Source organism: Sciurus vulgaris (genome assembly GCF_902686455.1).
Source record: "Sciurus vulgaris genome assembly, chromosome: 2".
Classification (NCBI taxonomy): domain Eukaryota; kingdom Metazoa; phylum Chordata; class Mammalia; order Rodentia; family Sciuridae; genus Sciurus; species Sciurus vulgaris.
In genome coordinates, this window is record NC_136462.1 from 67,155,228 (window position 1) to 67,171,896 (window position 16,669).

The 16,669-nt window shown below is 33.8% G+C and overlaps 1 protein-coding gene across 7 annotated transcripts in view; it reads left to right on the top strand.

The window, feature by feature from the left end:
* BAZ1A (bromodomain adjacent to zinc finger domain 1A) overlaps positions 1–16,669 on the top strand; it is a 172,294-nt gene that overhangs the window by 115,048 nt on the left and 40,577 nt on the right. For 6 of the 7 annotated variants that reach the window (XM_079119410.1, XM_079119412.1, XM_079119409.1 and 3 more), the window contains 5 exons: positions 4,869–4,970; positions 8,384–8,471; positions 12,654–12,788; positions 15,257–15,356; positions 15,904–16,070. In XM_079119410.1, the coding sequence (XP_078975536.1) occupies positions 4,869–4,970; positions 8,384–8,471; positions 12,654–12,788; positions 15,257–15,356; positions 15,904–16,070 (592 nt within the window). The remainder of the gene's footprint in view (positions 1–4,868; positions 4,971–8,383; positions 8,472–12,653; positions 12,789–15,256; positions 15,357–15,903; positions 16,071–16,669) is intronic. The other variant, XM_079119407.1, reaches the window with a different exon arrangement.

The following is a 16,669-nucleotide window of genomic DNA, read 5'->3' on the forward strand; positions in this document are numbered from 1 at the left end:
AAATAAATAGTTGGTTCTTCGAAAAAATAAACAAAATTGATAAACCTTTAGCCACACTAACAAAGAGAAGACGAGAGAAAACCCAAATCACTAAAATTCGGAATGAACAAGGAAATATCACAACAGACAGGATTGAAATACAAAACATAATTAGAAGCTATTTTGAAAATGTATACTCCAACAAAATAGAAAATTTCGAAGACATCAGCAGGTTTCTAGAGACATATGAATTGCCTAAACTGAACGAGGAGAACATAAACAATTTAAATAGACCAATTTCAAGTACTGAAATAGAAGAAGTCATCAAAAGCCTACCAACAAAGAAAAGTCCGGGACCAGATGGGTTCTCAGCCGAGTTCTACAAAACCTTTAAAGAAGAGCTCATTCCAATACTTCTCAAAGTATTCCATAAAGTAGAAGAGGAGGGAACCCTCCCAAACTCATTCTATGAAGCCAATATCACACTGATACCTAAACCAGACAGAGACTCATCAAGGAAAGAAAATTTCAGACCAATATCCTTAATGAACATCGACGCAAAAATTCTCAATAAAATTTTAGCAAATCGCATACAAAAACATATTAAAAAGATAGTGCACCATGATCAAGTGGGTTTCATCCCAGGTATGCAAGGTTGGTTCAACATCAGGAAATCAATAAACGTAATTCACCATATTAATAGACTTAAAGTCAAGAATCACATGATTATTTCAATAGATGCAGAAAAAGCATTTGATAAAATACAGCACCCCTTCATGCTCAAAACACTAGAAAAAATAGGGATAGTGGGAACATTCCTTAACATTGTAAAGGCCATTTATGCTAAGCCCATGGCTAATATCATTCTAAATGGTGAAAAACTGAAAGCATTCCCCCTAAAAACTGGAACAAGGCAGGGATGCCCTCTTTCACCACTTCTATTCAACATCGTTCTTGAGACTCTGGCCAGAGCAATTAGACAAACCAAAGAAATTAAAGGGATACGAATTGGAAAAGAAGAACTCAAACTATCCCTGTTCGCTGATGACATGATTATATATTTAGAGGAACCAGGAAATTCCACCAGAAAACTCTTAGAACTCATAAGTGATTTCAGTAAAGTAGCAGGTTACAAGATCAATGCCCATAAATCCAACGCATTTTTATACATAAGTGATGAATCTTCAGAAAGAGAAATTAGGAAAACTACCCCATTCACAATAGCCTCGAAAAAAATAAAATACTTGGGAATCAATCTCACAAAAGAGGTGAAAGACCTCTACAATGAGAACTATACAACACTAAAGAAAGAAATTAAAGAACACCTTAGAAGATGGAAAGATCTTCCATGTTCTTGGATAGGAAGAATTAATATTGTCAAAATGGCCATACTACCTAAAGTGCTATACAAATTCAATGCAATTCCAATTAAAATCCCAATTGTGTACCTTACAGAAATAGAGCAAGCAATTATGAAATTCATCTGGAAGAATAAGAAACCCAGAATAGCTAAAGCAATCCTTAGCAGGAAGAGTGAAACAGGGGGTATTGCAATACCAGATCTTCAACTCTACTACAAAGCAATAGTAACAAAAACGGCATGGTATTGGTACCAAAATAGAAAGGTAGATCAATGGTACAGAATAGAGGACACGGACAAAAACCCAAATAAATACAATTTTCTCATACTAGACAAAGGTGCCAAAAATATGCAATGGAGAAAAGATAGCCTCTTCAACAAATGGTGCTGGGAGAATTGGAAATCCATATGCAACAGAATGAAACTAAACCCATATCTCTCACCATGCACGAAACTAAACTCAAAATGGATTAAGGACCTCGGAATCAGACCAGAGACCCTGCAGATTATAGAAGAAAAAGTAGGTCCAAATCTTCACCTTGTTGGTCTAGGACCAGACTTCCTTAACAGGACTCCCATAGCACAAGAAATAAAAGCTAGAATCAACCACTGGGATAGATTCAAACTAAAAAGCTTTCTCTCAGCAAAGGAAACTATCAGCAATGCGAAGAAAGAGCCTACAGAGTGGGAGAATATCTTTGCCAATCATACTTCAGATAGAGCACTAATCTCCAGAATCTATAAAGAACTCAAAAAACTCTACTCCAAGAATTCAAATAGTCCAGTCAACAAATGGGCTAAGGAAATGAACAGACACTTCACAGAAGAAGATCTACAAGCAATCAACAAACATATGGAAAAATGTTCAACATCTCTAGTAATAAGAGAAATGCAAATCAAAACCACCCTAAGATTCCATCTCACCCCAATTTGAATGGCGATTATCAAGAATACGAGCAACAACAGGTGTTGGCGAGGATGTGGGGAGAAAGGTACACTCATACATTGCTGGTGGGGCTGCAAATTAGTGCAGCCACTATGGAAAGCAGTGTGGAGATTCCTTAGAAAACTTGGAATGGAACCACCATTTGACCCAGGTATCCCACTCCTTGGCCTATACCCAAAGGACTTTTAAAATCAGCACACTACAGAGATACAGCTACATCAATGTTCATAGCTGCTCAATTCACAATAGCCAGACTGTGGAACCAACCTAGATGTCCTTCAATCGATGAATGGATAAAGAAACTGTGGTATATATATACAATGGAATATTACTCAGCCATAAAGAATGATAAAGTTATGGCATTTGCAGGGATGAAATTGGAGAATATCATGCTAAGTGAGATAAGCCAATCTCAAAAAGCCAAAGGACGAATGATATCACTAATAAGTAGATGATGACACATAATGGGGGGAGGGAAGGGTTAGTGTTAGGGTTAGAGTTAGGGTTAGGGAGGGGGGCAAGTATGGAGGAAGGAAGGACTGTATAGAGGGAAAAGAGGGGTGGGGTGGGAGGGGTGGGGGGAAGGGAAAAAATAACAGAATGAATCAAACAACATTACTCTGTAAATTTATGATTACACAAATGGTATGCCTGCACGCCATGTACAGAGAAACAACATGTATCCCATTTGTGTACAAAAAAAAAAAAAAAATACATTATTAAAAAAAAAAAAAAAACCCAAATAACCCAGTCAATAAATGGGCTAAGGAACTGAACAGACACTTTAGAGAAGAAGATATACAATCAATCAATAAACATATGAAAATTTGTTCATCATCTCTAGCAATTAAATAAATGCAAATCAAAATTAAGATTTTAATCTCACTACATTCGGAATGGCAGTTATCAAGAATGCAAGCAATATTAAGTGTTGGTGAGGATGTGGGGGAAAGGTGCACTTATACATTACTGGTAGGACTGCAGATTGGTGCAAACACTATGGAAAGCAGTATGGAGATTCCCCAGAAAACTAGGAATGGAACCACCATTTGACCCAGCATTCCCACTTCTTGATTTGTACCCAGAAGACCTTAAAATCAGCATATTACAGTGATGCAGGCACATCAGTGTTTATAGCAGCTAAATCACAATAGCTAAACTATGGAACCAACCTAGATTACCTTTCACCAGATGAATGGATAAAGAAAATATGGTATGTATACACAATGGAATATTACTGAGCCTTAAAGAAGATTGAAATTATGACATTTACAGGTAAATGAATCAAACTAGAGAATATCATGCTAAGTGAAATAAAGCAATTCCCAAAAACCAAAGGCTGAATGTTCTCTCTGATGATGCTGATCCATAGTGGGGAAGGGGGTGTAGGGAAGCATGAAGGAACTTTGGACTTGTGCAGAGAGGAGTGAGGGGAGGGGTGGGACAGTGGGGATGGGAAGGATGGTATAATGAGACAGACATTATTACATTATTACATGTTATGATTATACTACTGGTGACTAAGCACCATGTACAGCCAAAGGAATGAGAAGTTATGCTCCATTTATGTACAATGTGTCAAAATGCATTCTACTGTCATGTATAACCAATTAGAACAAATAAAAAATTGTTATAAAAAAAGTAAGGTTAGTATTTTAAATTAAAATATATGTATTGTCCTAAGTAACCATCTGTGCTGAATATATAATCATTCAAGGGGTTGTCATTGAAGAACATTTATAGTGATTATAACTTGATAATTATTCTTTGTTGTTGTTATTGTTGTTTTGTTTGTTTTGAGACAGGACTTCACTAAGTTACTGAGGCTGGCCTTAAACTTGTGATCCTTCTGCCTCAGCCTTCCAAGTCACTGGGGTTATAGGTGTATGTCACTGTGCTGGGTTTGATAATAATCTTAAAAGAAACCTTTATGTTGAAAGTATAGTTTGGTGACAAGGGTTGTAGCTCAGTGGTAAAACTCTTGTCTAGGATGTGTGAGGCACTGGTTTGATTCTCAGCACCACATAAAATAAATAAGTAAATAAATAATATGTTATAAAAAAGGTATAGTTTTGGTTTTTTGGTCATTTCTGTTCTGCTGATAATGAAATTTATTTATTACCCATAGGATAACAAAAACAATTTCCATTTTAGTAGAATTAAAATGTATATATATATATATATATATATATATATATATATACATAACTATTGAATGAGTTGATGAATGTACTCTCAAAGGAAAGAAGTTGGTGGAGGTATGAATTAAACATAAAGCCTCTTCGCCAGTTGTTTAGATAAACTACATTGTATCCACTTTTGCTCTTTGATTATATAGCTATGAGGAAGGAAGTTTAAAAGCAAGTTTTAAGATTTTTTTTTTTTTTTTACAAAGTGGTCTGACCTAAACTGAGTACTCAATGCTTGTTTGTCTCTAGTTACTTTCTTCACGTAAGGGAAATTTTATCAGATGAGTAATTAAAATAAGTACCAACATTAAATTGAGCTTTGTACTATTTTAGCTAAGGGAACAGCAGGGAGGGTTTATCATCAGTAACTGATTTGTGTCTTTCATCTCTTTAGGAAGAAAAAAGATGCAGTTGATCCTTTATTATTCAAGTACAAGGTGCAACCCACTAAAAAGGAATTGTATGAGTCTGCTATTGTTAAAGCAACACAGATCAGGTAAAACTCAGCATCTTCTATAAAGTAAAGTACAATAATTGTGTAGGTTAGATTTAGAAGGTTTGCTTTAGAACAAATGAGTAATGTTGCAGATGATTACTTCTGCTTTTAAAGTGAATTTATATTTTCTTAACACTGATAAAAATGAATCCTAATTCATTTTTAGGACTCCTTAAACCCTCTGTTTAGGTTATTAACTAACCACAAATAGTCTTCAAACTGAAGAATTAAGAAGGATTTTATTTATAAAGTATTTCTCATGAGAGAGGTGTTTTCAAAGATGAGAAATTTAATAGTACTTACAAATATGACACATTTGTAGTATAAAAGAACCAACTTAACCAACTGAGGTGGTGCACACGTGTAATCCCATCTACCCCAGAGACTGAAGCAAGGGAATTACAGGTTCAAGGCCAACTTGGACAATTTAGCAAGACCCTTTGTCAAAATAAAGTTTAAAAGAAGGAGCAGAGCTGGGGATATAGTTCAGTGATAGAGCACTTGTCTGGCATACTTGAGGCCCTAGGTTCAATCCCTACTACCTCTCCTGCTCCATCCCCCATCCCCGAAAAAAAGAACTGACTGTAGCTTGCAGAGATATATTTAAGAAAATTCCTATTGTCTGTTTGTTAGGCTTGTAGTCATATGAAAGTATGTTGACATCAACTAGCCATGAACCTGCCATCTAGGGGTCAGTCTTACATATCATTTGATGTAAAATTATATATTTCATCATACATACATGTATCCAAAGAAAAAGATATGTTAAGAAAATCCTGAGTCAGATATATCACATTTTGTATAGCCGTATTGAGGTATGTGGTTTGTCAGTCAGTTGGTGTTGGGAAACCCATCATTAATTTAAGAGTTCTAGAACATTCTACATTTTACTGTAAATTGAAATATAATATTCTCAATTTAATATTAATGTATTTTATTATTATTATTAGTAGTAGTAGTAGCAGCAGCAGCAGTACCAAAGATTGCTTAACCACTGAGCCACATCCCCAGCCCTTTTTTATTTTTTATTTTGAGACAGGGTCTCACTAAATTGCTTAGGGCCTCACTAAATTGCTGAGGCTGACTTTGAACTTGTGATCCTCCTGCTAGCTGCTGAGATTACAGGCCTGCATCACTGTGCCTGGCAGGATTATTGAAACCTTTAAATTAGTTTATGGACTAATGAATAGGATAGTTGAGACTGCAAATATTTTCCTATTCACAGTTGAGTTTTGTCTTTTTTCTTTTCCCTTTAGTTCAAGATATGTTATTTATATAGTATAAATTCTCTAATTTTTTATTTTTCTGTTTACTTTTTTATTTACTCTTTATAATTATTCAGCTAGATCTTAGATAGCCTTTTTAACACATTTACTTCTTAACTTGTAAACCAAAGAATTACAAAGTGAGAGGATTATACTTGACAATAGAAAGCGTAAATGACTAACACTTTGTTAGCATCAAAAGATAGTTTTATTCTTTTAATGAAGAGATAGTAATATTTCTATAATGAAGATGGCTTGATATGCTAGAGTAGTACAGATAATACATCTTTCTATGATATGTGAACTGTCCAGTAAGATAGTCTGATAGCTATATGTGGCTGTTAAACACTTAAAAAATGGCTAGCAGAATAAGGAACTGAATTCTTAATTTTACCTAATTAATAAAACCATAGATCACTAGTAGCTACCATATACAACACTGTAGTCTTTTTGAGGACTGGTTAGTTATTTATTCAATAGTCAACAAGTGTGTACCTTCTTTTTTGCCAACTACTGTGTGGTGCTGGGATATAGCAGAGAACCAAAGAATCCTTGCTATAATGAAACTTAAAGTTTAAAAAGAGAATATACATTTTTGGGAGGCCCTGCTTTAAAACTTTTATATTGCTGGATATTATGGCTCATGCCTATAATCCCAGTGACTCGGGAGGCTGAGTCAGGAGAATGGTCTGTTCAGGGTCAGCCTCAGCAACTTAGCAAGACCCTAAGCAAATTAGCAAAACCCTGTTTCAAAATAAAGAATAAAAATAGCTAGGGATGTAGCTCAGTGGCAAAGCATCCCTGAGCTCAAATCCCAGTACCACAAAACAAAACATCAACCACCCCCCAAAAAACTTCTTATTGTTTTTTCACTTATAGAAGCTTTTAACTTTTTCTTTTTTCTTCCTCTTTTTCTTTTTTTTTTTTTTTAGTTATAGATAGACACAATATCTTTATTTTATTTAGTTATTTTTATTTCATGCTGAGGATCAAACCCAGTGCCTCACACATGTGAGGTGAGCACACTCTACCACTGAGCCACAACCCCAACCTCTAACTTGGCTTTTTCTTGAAGAGAATACTTCGAATCATATAAAAATGTTTGGATATTTCCAGAGATATATGTGGAGTTTTTATTGATTTGATTTTGTTGTTAGTGGTGTTCCGTGGTTTTTTTTTTTTTTCTTCAGACTGCGGATAAGGGAGAATCAAAAATCGTATGTTTTGGAATCTTAATTTTAATTCTCTTTAATTATTTATGATGATGTTGATGATGATGATGATGGTGTGTGTGTGTGTGTGTGTGTGTGTGTGTGTGTGTGTAAGAGAGAGTGTGTGTGAGGTGATGGTACTGGGGACTGTACCCAAGTCCCTACAATTCCTCTACCACTGAGCTGTATCTCCTGCCCTTTTTTTTGAGATAGGGTCTCTCTAAATTATCCAGGCTGCCCTAAAACTTGTGATCCTCCTGTCTCAGCCTTCCAAGTAGCTTGGGATTATAGGGGCATGCCACTGAACCCAAGCACTTCCTTTAATTTTTACCTACATATTTCTTGGCTTCCATATGAAATTTAAATACCAAAGATTTAAAAATTCAATAAGAACTATGTTCAGGGGCTGGGGAGATGGCTCAGTCGGTAGAGTGCTTGCCTTGTAAGCACAAGGCCCTGGTTTTGATCCCCAGCATCCCCCCAAAAAAAAAAAAAAAAAAAAAACTATATTCAGCCCTGCTTACAATATCCATTTCAGTGTTGAGTTACTTAGTATTATGTAATATCTGATAATCTACCAATTATACTTTTTAAAATAATTTTAATGACGATATTTGGAAGAGTGATAAAGTTTGGTATATAGTCCATATTATATTTTCCTTGAGGTTTATTTGATTTCCAAATGGCTCCTAAGTAACAAATGCATGTACTATTTTTGTAATAGACTTTTAAATAGATACACTGAAGTAGATCTTATAACTTCCAACATAAATACCTCTGCACAAAGTTTCCATAATTTCTACATAAATACTGTTGGAAGATGAAATATCTTTAATTTCCTGGGCTCAAAATTTAGTTTATAAATTTACAGAAAATTTGGAGTTTGAGTTGAATATTCTTTGATATTGATACTACCCTCTTTCTTCTTCCCCCATAGCAGGAGAAAACACTTATTTTCTCGTGATAAACTAAAACTTTTTCTGAAGCAACACTGTGAACCACAAGATGGAGTCATTAAAATTAAGGTAATCAGAGTTGTGAAATTATTTGTTAGAAGGAAGAAAAATAAGAAATGAATAGTGTTATCAAGCTGTAACATTATAAAAATGTCAAAAGATGGTTTTAAATAACTCATATCTGGAGTTAATTTTTAGTACTTTTAAAAGTATTTATTGGCTTACTTACTATTTTTGCAATTGCTAGAATTGTTAGATATCTCAGTTACTGCAACTTTTTAATTTAAAAAAAAAAAAAAAAAAAAAAAGATTAGCCACACCAGGTGAAGTGGCAAATGTCTGTAGTCCCAGCAACTTAGGAAACTGGGGCAGTACGAGACCAGCCTCAGCAATTTAGCAAGACCCTTACAAGGCAGTCAATGAGTATATGGATAATTGTATATTTTTATATTAAATAATCAGTTGGCCAATTTTCCTAATTTACTAAGATCTCTGATATATCAGTGAATAGAAACAGCTCAATTGGGAAAAATGGTGGAAAACATAAAGCATGTATTTCACCAAGAAAAATAAACAATCAAGCCAGGCACAGTGGTGCATGCCTATAACCCCAGCAACTTAGGAAGCTACGGCAGAAGGATTGTGAGTTCAATGCCAGCTTCAGCAACTTAGTAAGATCCTATCTCTTAAGTAAACTATTTTTTAAAAGGGGCTGGGAATGTGTCTTAGTGGTTAAGTTCCCCTGGGTTTAATCCCAGGTACAAAAGAAAGAAAGAAAGAAAGAAAAAGAAACAATCAATAAACATGAAAAGAAGCTTAATTTTACTTCATAAATGGAAATTAAGGTTATAGCAAATACTTTTTACTTAAAAGTATAAAAGGTTGCTAGATATTCTGGTATGCTTGCATATACTTGTTTAAGCAAACATACACAAAAACAACAATTTGATTTCCACTGTTGGCAGAGGATGCTATTAGGAGTACTTAAAAATATACAAAAATGTGGATATTTATTGTGTGTTGTGTGTATATGAATAAGGATTTTGGACAATTAATGTTATTAAAACCAATATATATAGTATATATAAATACCCACTCTTTTCTGCATTTTTAAGTACTCCTAATAGCATCCTCTGTATAGGTTGAGTATCCCTAATTTTTTTTAAGTTGAACAAAGGAGTCCATTATATTATATTATATTATACTATTAATTTATTTTTTATCATTATTTAGCTTTTGATTCATGGTACACAAATGGGGTACATAATTTCGTTTCTGTGGTTGTACACAGTGCAGATTCATACCATTCGTGTAATCATACATGTACATAGTACATGTACATACATGCAATGATGTCTGTCTCATTCCACCATTTTTCATACCCCCCCTCCTTCTCATTTCCTTCTACATATTCTAAAGCTCCCCCATTATTCTCTCATTCCCCACCTCCCACCCCCATTATCACTTATCAGGGAAAACATTTGGCCTTTGGTTTTTTGGGCTTGGCTTATTTCCTTAGCATGATATTCTCCAATTCCATCCATTTATTTGTAAATGCCATAATATTATTCTTCTTTATGGCTGAATATATACCAGAGTTTCTTTATCCATTCATCTGTTGAAGGGCATCTAGGTTGGTTCCACAATCTAGCTATTGTGAACTGAGCTGCTGTAAACATTGATGTGGCTATGTTACTGTAGTTTGCTGATTTTAGGTCCTTTGGGTATAAACTGAGGAGTGGGATAACTGGGTCAAAAAGTGGGTCCATTCCAAGTTTTCTTAGGATTCTCCATACTGCTTTCCAGAGTGGCTGTACCAATTTGCAACTTCACCAGCAATGTAAAAGTGTGCCTTTTTCCCCACATCCACACCAACACTTATTATTGCTTGTGTTCTTGATAAAAGCCATTCTAATTGGAGTAAGATGAAATCTTAGAATTGTTTTAATTTGCACTTCTCTAATTACTAGAGATGTTGAACACTTTTTCATGTATTTATTAATTGCCTGTGTGTCTTCTGTAAAGTGTCTGTCTAGTACCTTAGCCCATTTATTGATTGGGTTCTTTGTATTTTTGGTGTAAATTTTTGTAAGTTCTTTATAAATTTTGGAGATAAGTGCTCTATCTGAAGTGCATGTGGAAAAGATTTTCTCCCACTCTGTAGGCTCTCTCTTTACATTATTGTTTCCTTTGCTGAGAAAAAGCTTTTTAGTTTGAGTCCATCCCATTTATTGATTCTTGCTTTGATTTCTTGTGCTTTGGGAGTCTTATTGAGGAAGTCTGATCCTAAGCCAACATGATGAAGATTCAGGCCTGCTTTGTCTTCTATTAGGTGCAGGGTCTCTGGTCTAATTCCTATGTCTTTGATCCATTTTGAGTTGAGTTTTGTGCAGGGTGAGAAATAGAGGCTTAATTTTCATTTTACTGCATATGGATTTCCAGTTTGAGCATCTCTAATTTTGAAAATCCAAAATGCTCCAAAATCTGAAACTTTTTGAGAACTGACATGACTCAAAGTGGAAAATTCTACATCATGAAACTTTTGTTTTGTGCATAAAATTATTAAAATCATATAAATTTACCTTTAGGGTGTGTATACAAGGTATGTATGAAACATAAATGAATTTTGTTCTATCCCTAAAATATTAAGTGTATGCAAATATTCCAGAATCTTAAAATACCCATAACACTTTTGATTCCAAGCATTTCAAATAAGGAATACTCATCCTATATTTGAGAAGAAACTACCCATGTGCTTTATATAGCACATTAAAGAGCAGTTCTATATACTCAGGATTATGTAGGATAACATAAAATTATCCTAATGGAGTCTACTTTGATGTAAGATCTTAATAGATTATGGATTTATCATGATAGCCAGAAGTGATTGAATTTTAAGTGTTAAAAATAGTGTTCTAGGGCTAGGGTTGTGACTCAGTGGTAGAGCACTTGCCTAGCATGTGTGAGGCAATGGGTTCAATCCTTAGCATCACATATAAATAAATAAAATAAAGGTCCATTGACAACTAAGGAATATTTTTTGAAAAATGGTGTTCTAAAAATGTTATGTAGAAAATCAAATTCTCAGAAGTGTTTTTGTTTTAATACTTAAATTTTTATATCATTATTTATTTTCTTTGTGAGAAAGTGATGATCTTGACCACTAAGCCAAAATTAGTAAAACATTTACAGTTAGACATGGATGACAGGTAAACAAGTTCTAGATATAAGGTAAAGGGAAAGAAACTCTTAAAATTTGGTTATTATCTTTGAATCATACAACTTCTAGTAAGAATGGGATTGGCCATGCAGGGTGGCATACCTTTAATCCCAAAAGGATTAAGTTAGAGCCTATCTAAGACAACTTAGATCCTGTCTTGAAATAAAAAATAAAAAGGGCTAAGAGTGTAGCTTGGTAGTTGAGAGTCCCTGGGTTAAATCCTCTGTACTGTAAAAAAAAAAAAAAAGTGGGGGGGGGATCGACTTCTGAACTTAAATTCTGAGGTGAAATTATATGAATTTATAAATATTTCTGCTTTTATCCAGAAAAGTTTTAAAATTTGATAACTACAGTATTTATTACCTGACCCTGAAAAGGAAAATATAAACCCAGGAGATGGGAAACAGTTAAGAAAAATGTATTGGGGTACAAAACATTACACTGTAACCATAAATATTTTGTATCAAGTAAAAACAAAAAGAATTTATGGAGTTAATATAGTGTGTGTTTTAATGTTAAATATATGAATTGATTATTTACATATAAAATCTCAGATAAAATTAGCAAAACAGATTATTATATGTGTAATTTTGAAGTAGTTTTAGAATTCAGGATTCTGAGCCATATGTAGTGGGGCACACCTATAGTTCCAGGAACTTACGGGGCTGATGCATGAGGATTGCAAGTTTGAGGTTGACCTGGGCAATTTAGTGAGACCCTGTCTTGAAAATAAAAGAAAAAAAATTTAAAAGGGCTGGGCATTTATTTCAGTGGTACAGTGTGAGGCAAATTGATAAAAACATTTTTTGTATTTTATGGAAATCTTTGAATTATAGTTTTCTTTCTGGTAAGGCTGATTAATGATGTAATTTAGAAAAGGATCAAGTAAACCAACTAAAATGTGTCTCACTACACAGTTACACATGAAATTCTAATGTCTTTAGCCTGGTCTTTACAACCACATTAGTAGTAGTATCTGAACATAGTTTACTAATGCGTTGTTATTGTACTTTTTTTTTTTTTTTATGAAGGCATCATCTCTTTCAACATATAAAATAGCAGAACAAGATTTTTCCTATTTCTTCCCTGATGATCCACCTACATTTATCTTTAGTCCTGCTAATAGAAGAAGAGGGAGACCTCCCAAGCGAGTATGTATTAGTCAAGTAAGTAGAGAAGAGGTTAAAACTACATTTCAGTTGTTAGTAATACATTATTCAGAATCAAGAGCAATGTTTGGTTCCTCTCACCCTGTAAGAAGAAAACGATTAATGTACACAAGAAAATGTGTGTGTGAACTGTGTGTTGATAGCTGCTCAGCCTTAAGGTTTGTAGAGCCTTTAAGCGTGAATTAGACACCGTTCTCATGCCACATGAATTTTTTGCCAAGGTGGAAGCAAGCATATAAGCAATTATTGAAATGTAAAGCAGGATGAAATGTAGGACTAAATTATGAGATTGAAGTGTAAAGAGCAAAAAATTCTTGACTAGAGGAAATTATGGAGTACTTTAAAAAGGAATAATACTTGAGCTAAACAAAATACAAGATTTCTAATGATGAGGCAAAAAAGTGGGGAAAAGGGGCCAAGGTTCTGACTCATGTAGAGCGCTTGCCTGGCATGTGTGAGGCACTGATTTTGTTTCTCAGCACCACTTGTAAATAAATAAAAGAAATAAAGGTCCATTGACAACTAAAAAATGTTAAAAAAAAAAAAAAAGTGGGAAAAGTATTTAAGGTATGAAAAAAGATCACAAGGGATTTGGGGGTTCTTGCAAGGCATCACTGAGTAGTGAGTATAGCATAGTTGACCTTTTAGTACGCAGAGGAATATAATGGGGAAACAAGGCAGAAAAAGCTGTAGTTATTCTTGAGGTCCTAATTTCTCTGTCAAATGATTCTAATGTGTTCTTTTCGTAATAATATTCAAATTGGTTAAATATTTAATTGTTTTGTGTATAGTCTGAAAATAGTCTTTAAGCAAAAGCTGGTGGCCTAAATCCAAGCAAATAAGAATGTATGTAATGAAAGACCTCAGAATGCAAAGTAAATTTTTCCTTAGGAGTTTTAGAACAAAAGGGGAAAGGCAATTTAGGTTGATGTGTTTAATTCTGTGCTCACTCCCCAATTTGTCTTTCTCATGTTTAACAATAAGGAATTATTCTATGCCAAGTCATTGCCATTTCTCAATTCAGAGAGCAAGGACTCTATGAAAGTTTCTGTAATTGAAACTTACAGAATTGGGTAAACTAAGAAATCAATACAACTAAGTTGGAAAGGAAATTTATGTTCGATTGTTCGATTATTATAATCCTTTAATTCCATTTCTTTGTTTTTATTTTCTTATACCCTCATTCTATGCATTCTGTTTTTGTTCTCTTCCACTAGTTAGGGATTGCTGATAGCTATAATCATTTAAAAGTTAGATTCTCATTGTTTCTAAGTATAGTTTGCAGCACAGTCAGCATGATTTAGAAATTTATTGAGAAGTCTTTAAGAATCATTTCCAGGCTTCATTTAAGTGATGAACAAAAGAGTTGCTTGTGCTGTAAGAGGAACAAGCAGAACAAGATGTTTTTCTTATTTCTTCCTTGATAAAAAACCTTAGCTGGAGAATTCTGTTTTTCTTTCCTTCTCTCCAGGCTGTTATCACTCCTCTCAGTGCCCTCTACCATAGATGAAGCTTATTTCCTTCTTCCAACTAATTTTCAATATAATAACCTGCTTTTAATTTTATTCCTACTTTATACCAAACACTTTATTGTGTATATCCTTTAAGCCTCACAATAGCTCTTCAGAATAGGTAGGATCCCATTTTACAAATGAAGAGAAAGGCTAAGAGAGATTACATTCTCAAAGTAACTATATAAAAGCTGGGATTTGAATTGGAATTCAGAACTGATCCCTTGCTTCAATGATGCAGTGGTATTGATACTATTATTCACTGAGATAACTAAAGTTAGAATCATTCATTACCAATTTTACTTTCTCCAGCTTAGTTATAACTCTTTTTTGGCTGTTTAGACTTTCCATTTTAGAATTTAGCCTAATTATCTGTAAGGAAAGGAGCAAGTCTATCTTGTTTATGACCATGATTATTAGTATTATGCCTGACATATGCTAGGTACTCAAATATTCACATGAATTATTTGACTTATTACGTTTCTAATAGATAATAAAATTGTACATATTGAAGCAGGTTAGAGACATTCTTACGAGGAATAAAGTAACATTTGATATTGTTTAACAGTGGCACAAAAATGTTTCTGACATGTCTTTTCTCAGCCTTTTTCATATTTGATGTTTTACCCTATCTAGTTTATAAAGTAATCTGGAGGATTTTTGTTTTGTTTCTCTAATGCATATTTTAAGACTGTGTACCACCAGTTGTTTTTCCTGGGATGATATTCTAGTAATTCATAGAGCTATGATGTTATATTCTGTCTATCACTATGACTAGAATTATTAAAAATTCAGTCGTACTTTAGAGTAAAAAACTCATTTTGGTATGAAGAAGGTACATTTATTGTCAACTTCTAAATTTTGTTTTTTATTCTTCCTATGGTAAGAGCCAGGCAAACCATCAGTTTGTACAATTTGTGGTTTATAAGTTTAGTTTCTTGGTTTGTGTTTTAGGAAGACAGCTTTACTAATAAACAGAGTATCACGGGTTATAGGAACAAGGCTACTAAAGAAAGAGACAAACTTTTGAAACAAGAAGAAATGAAGACACTGGGTGAGTTTTAACATCTCCCCCAAAACTCTTTAGGAACAAGAAAGAATATTTCTCCTGGGCCCAAGTGGAGGACATATTTTTTTTAAGTATAAGTATTTTTTACCCTCAGATAACTTATCAGAAGTAGGAATTTTCAGAGTTTATAAACATAATATGTTTGATTCTCACAGTCTTTTAAAACATTGCTGCCGAAACTTGAATGTGCACATGACTCCTGTTAAAATGAAGATTCTATATTAATAAGTTTGCATGAGGGCTAAGAGTCTACATTTTTAACAAGATGATTACCTTGCCTTGTCTTCAGATCACAGTTTGTAGGACTTTCAAAGGCAGGATTTGTTTGTCCCAGTACTATAGTTTGTCTTAAATCTATCCAATTTGCTTTTCCCATTTAAATCTATCATCTGCTGACTCCCTTCAGGAATTTTGTGAGTCTGTACTAATCTCATTTAACCATAAATTATTTCAGGAATTTTTTTGTTACATCAAAAAATGCCAAATGTTGTTTTTTGCCTGTTTACATTTTTAAGTTTAACCTTCTCCACAGCTTTCGAAAAGGCTAAATTAAAAAGAGAAAAAGCAGATGCCCTAGAAGCAAAGAAAAAAGAAAAGGAAGATAAAGAGAAAAAGAGGGAAGAATTGAAGAAGATTGTTGAAGAAGAAAGACTAAAGAAAAAAGAAGAAAAGGAGAGACTTAAAATAGAAAGAGAGAAGGTATTCATTTTAGAATATTAGTTTGCTCTTGCACATAGTAATATTACTTTACATATTTAAATTCATTGTTAATTTTCAAATACTTTAGCACTTTCATTCACATTCGTGAGTGTGCATCAAGTGCCAATAAACAATGTTTTCTTTTGTGGTAGTAGGGATTGAACCCAGTGATCTCTACCAATAAGCTATATCCCCAGCCCTTCTTACTTTTTTAATTTTGAGATAGAGTGATTTCACTGAATTGTCAAGCCTAGTTTTGAACTTGCATCCTTAGTAGCTGGAATTACAGCTGCCCAGCAAGATTCAACATATTTCTACATGTCTTTATGTCTCACTTAAAACTGTTAAAATGCAACCCAAATGATCTTCATTATTTAGAGTTCCAAATTTAGGAAGATTATTATGCATAAAACTTTCAAAGATAAAGGAAATAGTTAGAAAATACAGTAATTCAAATCAGGCACATACCTGTAGTCCCAGCTACACTTGAGGCAGAGGCAGGAGAATCATTTGAGCCTAGGAGTTAAAGGCCTGCCTGGTCAGCATAGTTGACCCTGTCTAAATTAATGAAAAAAATTAAATTAATTCTGTGATCAGTA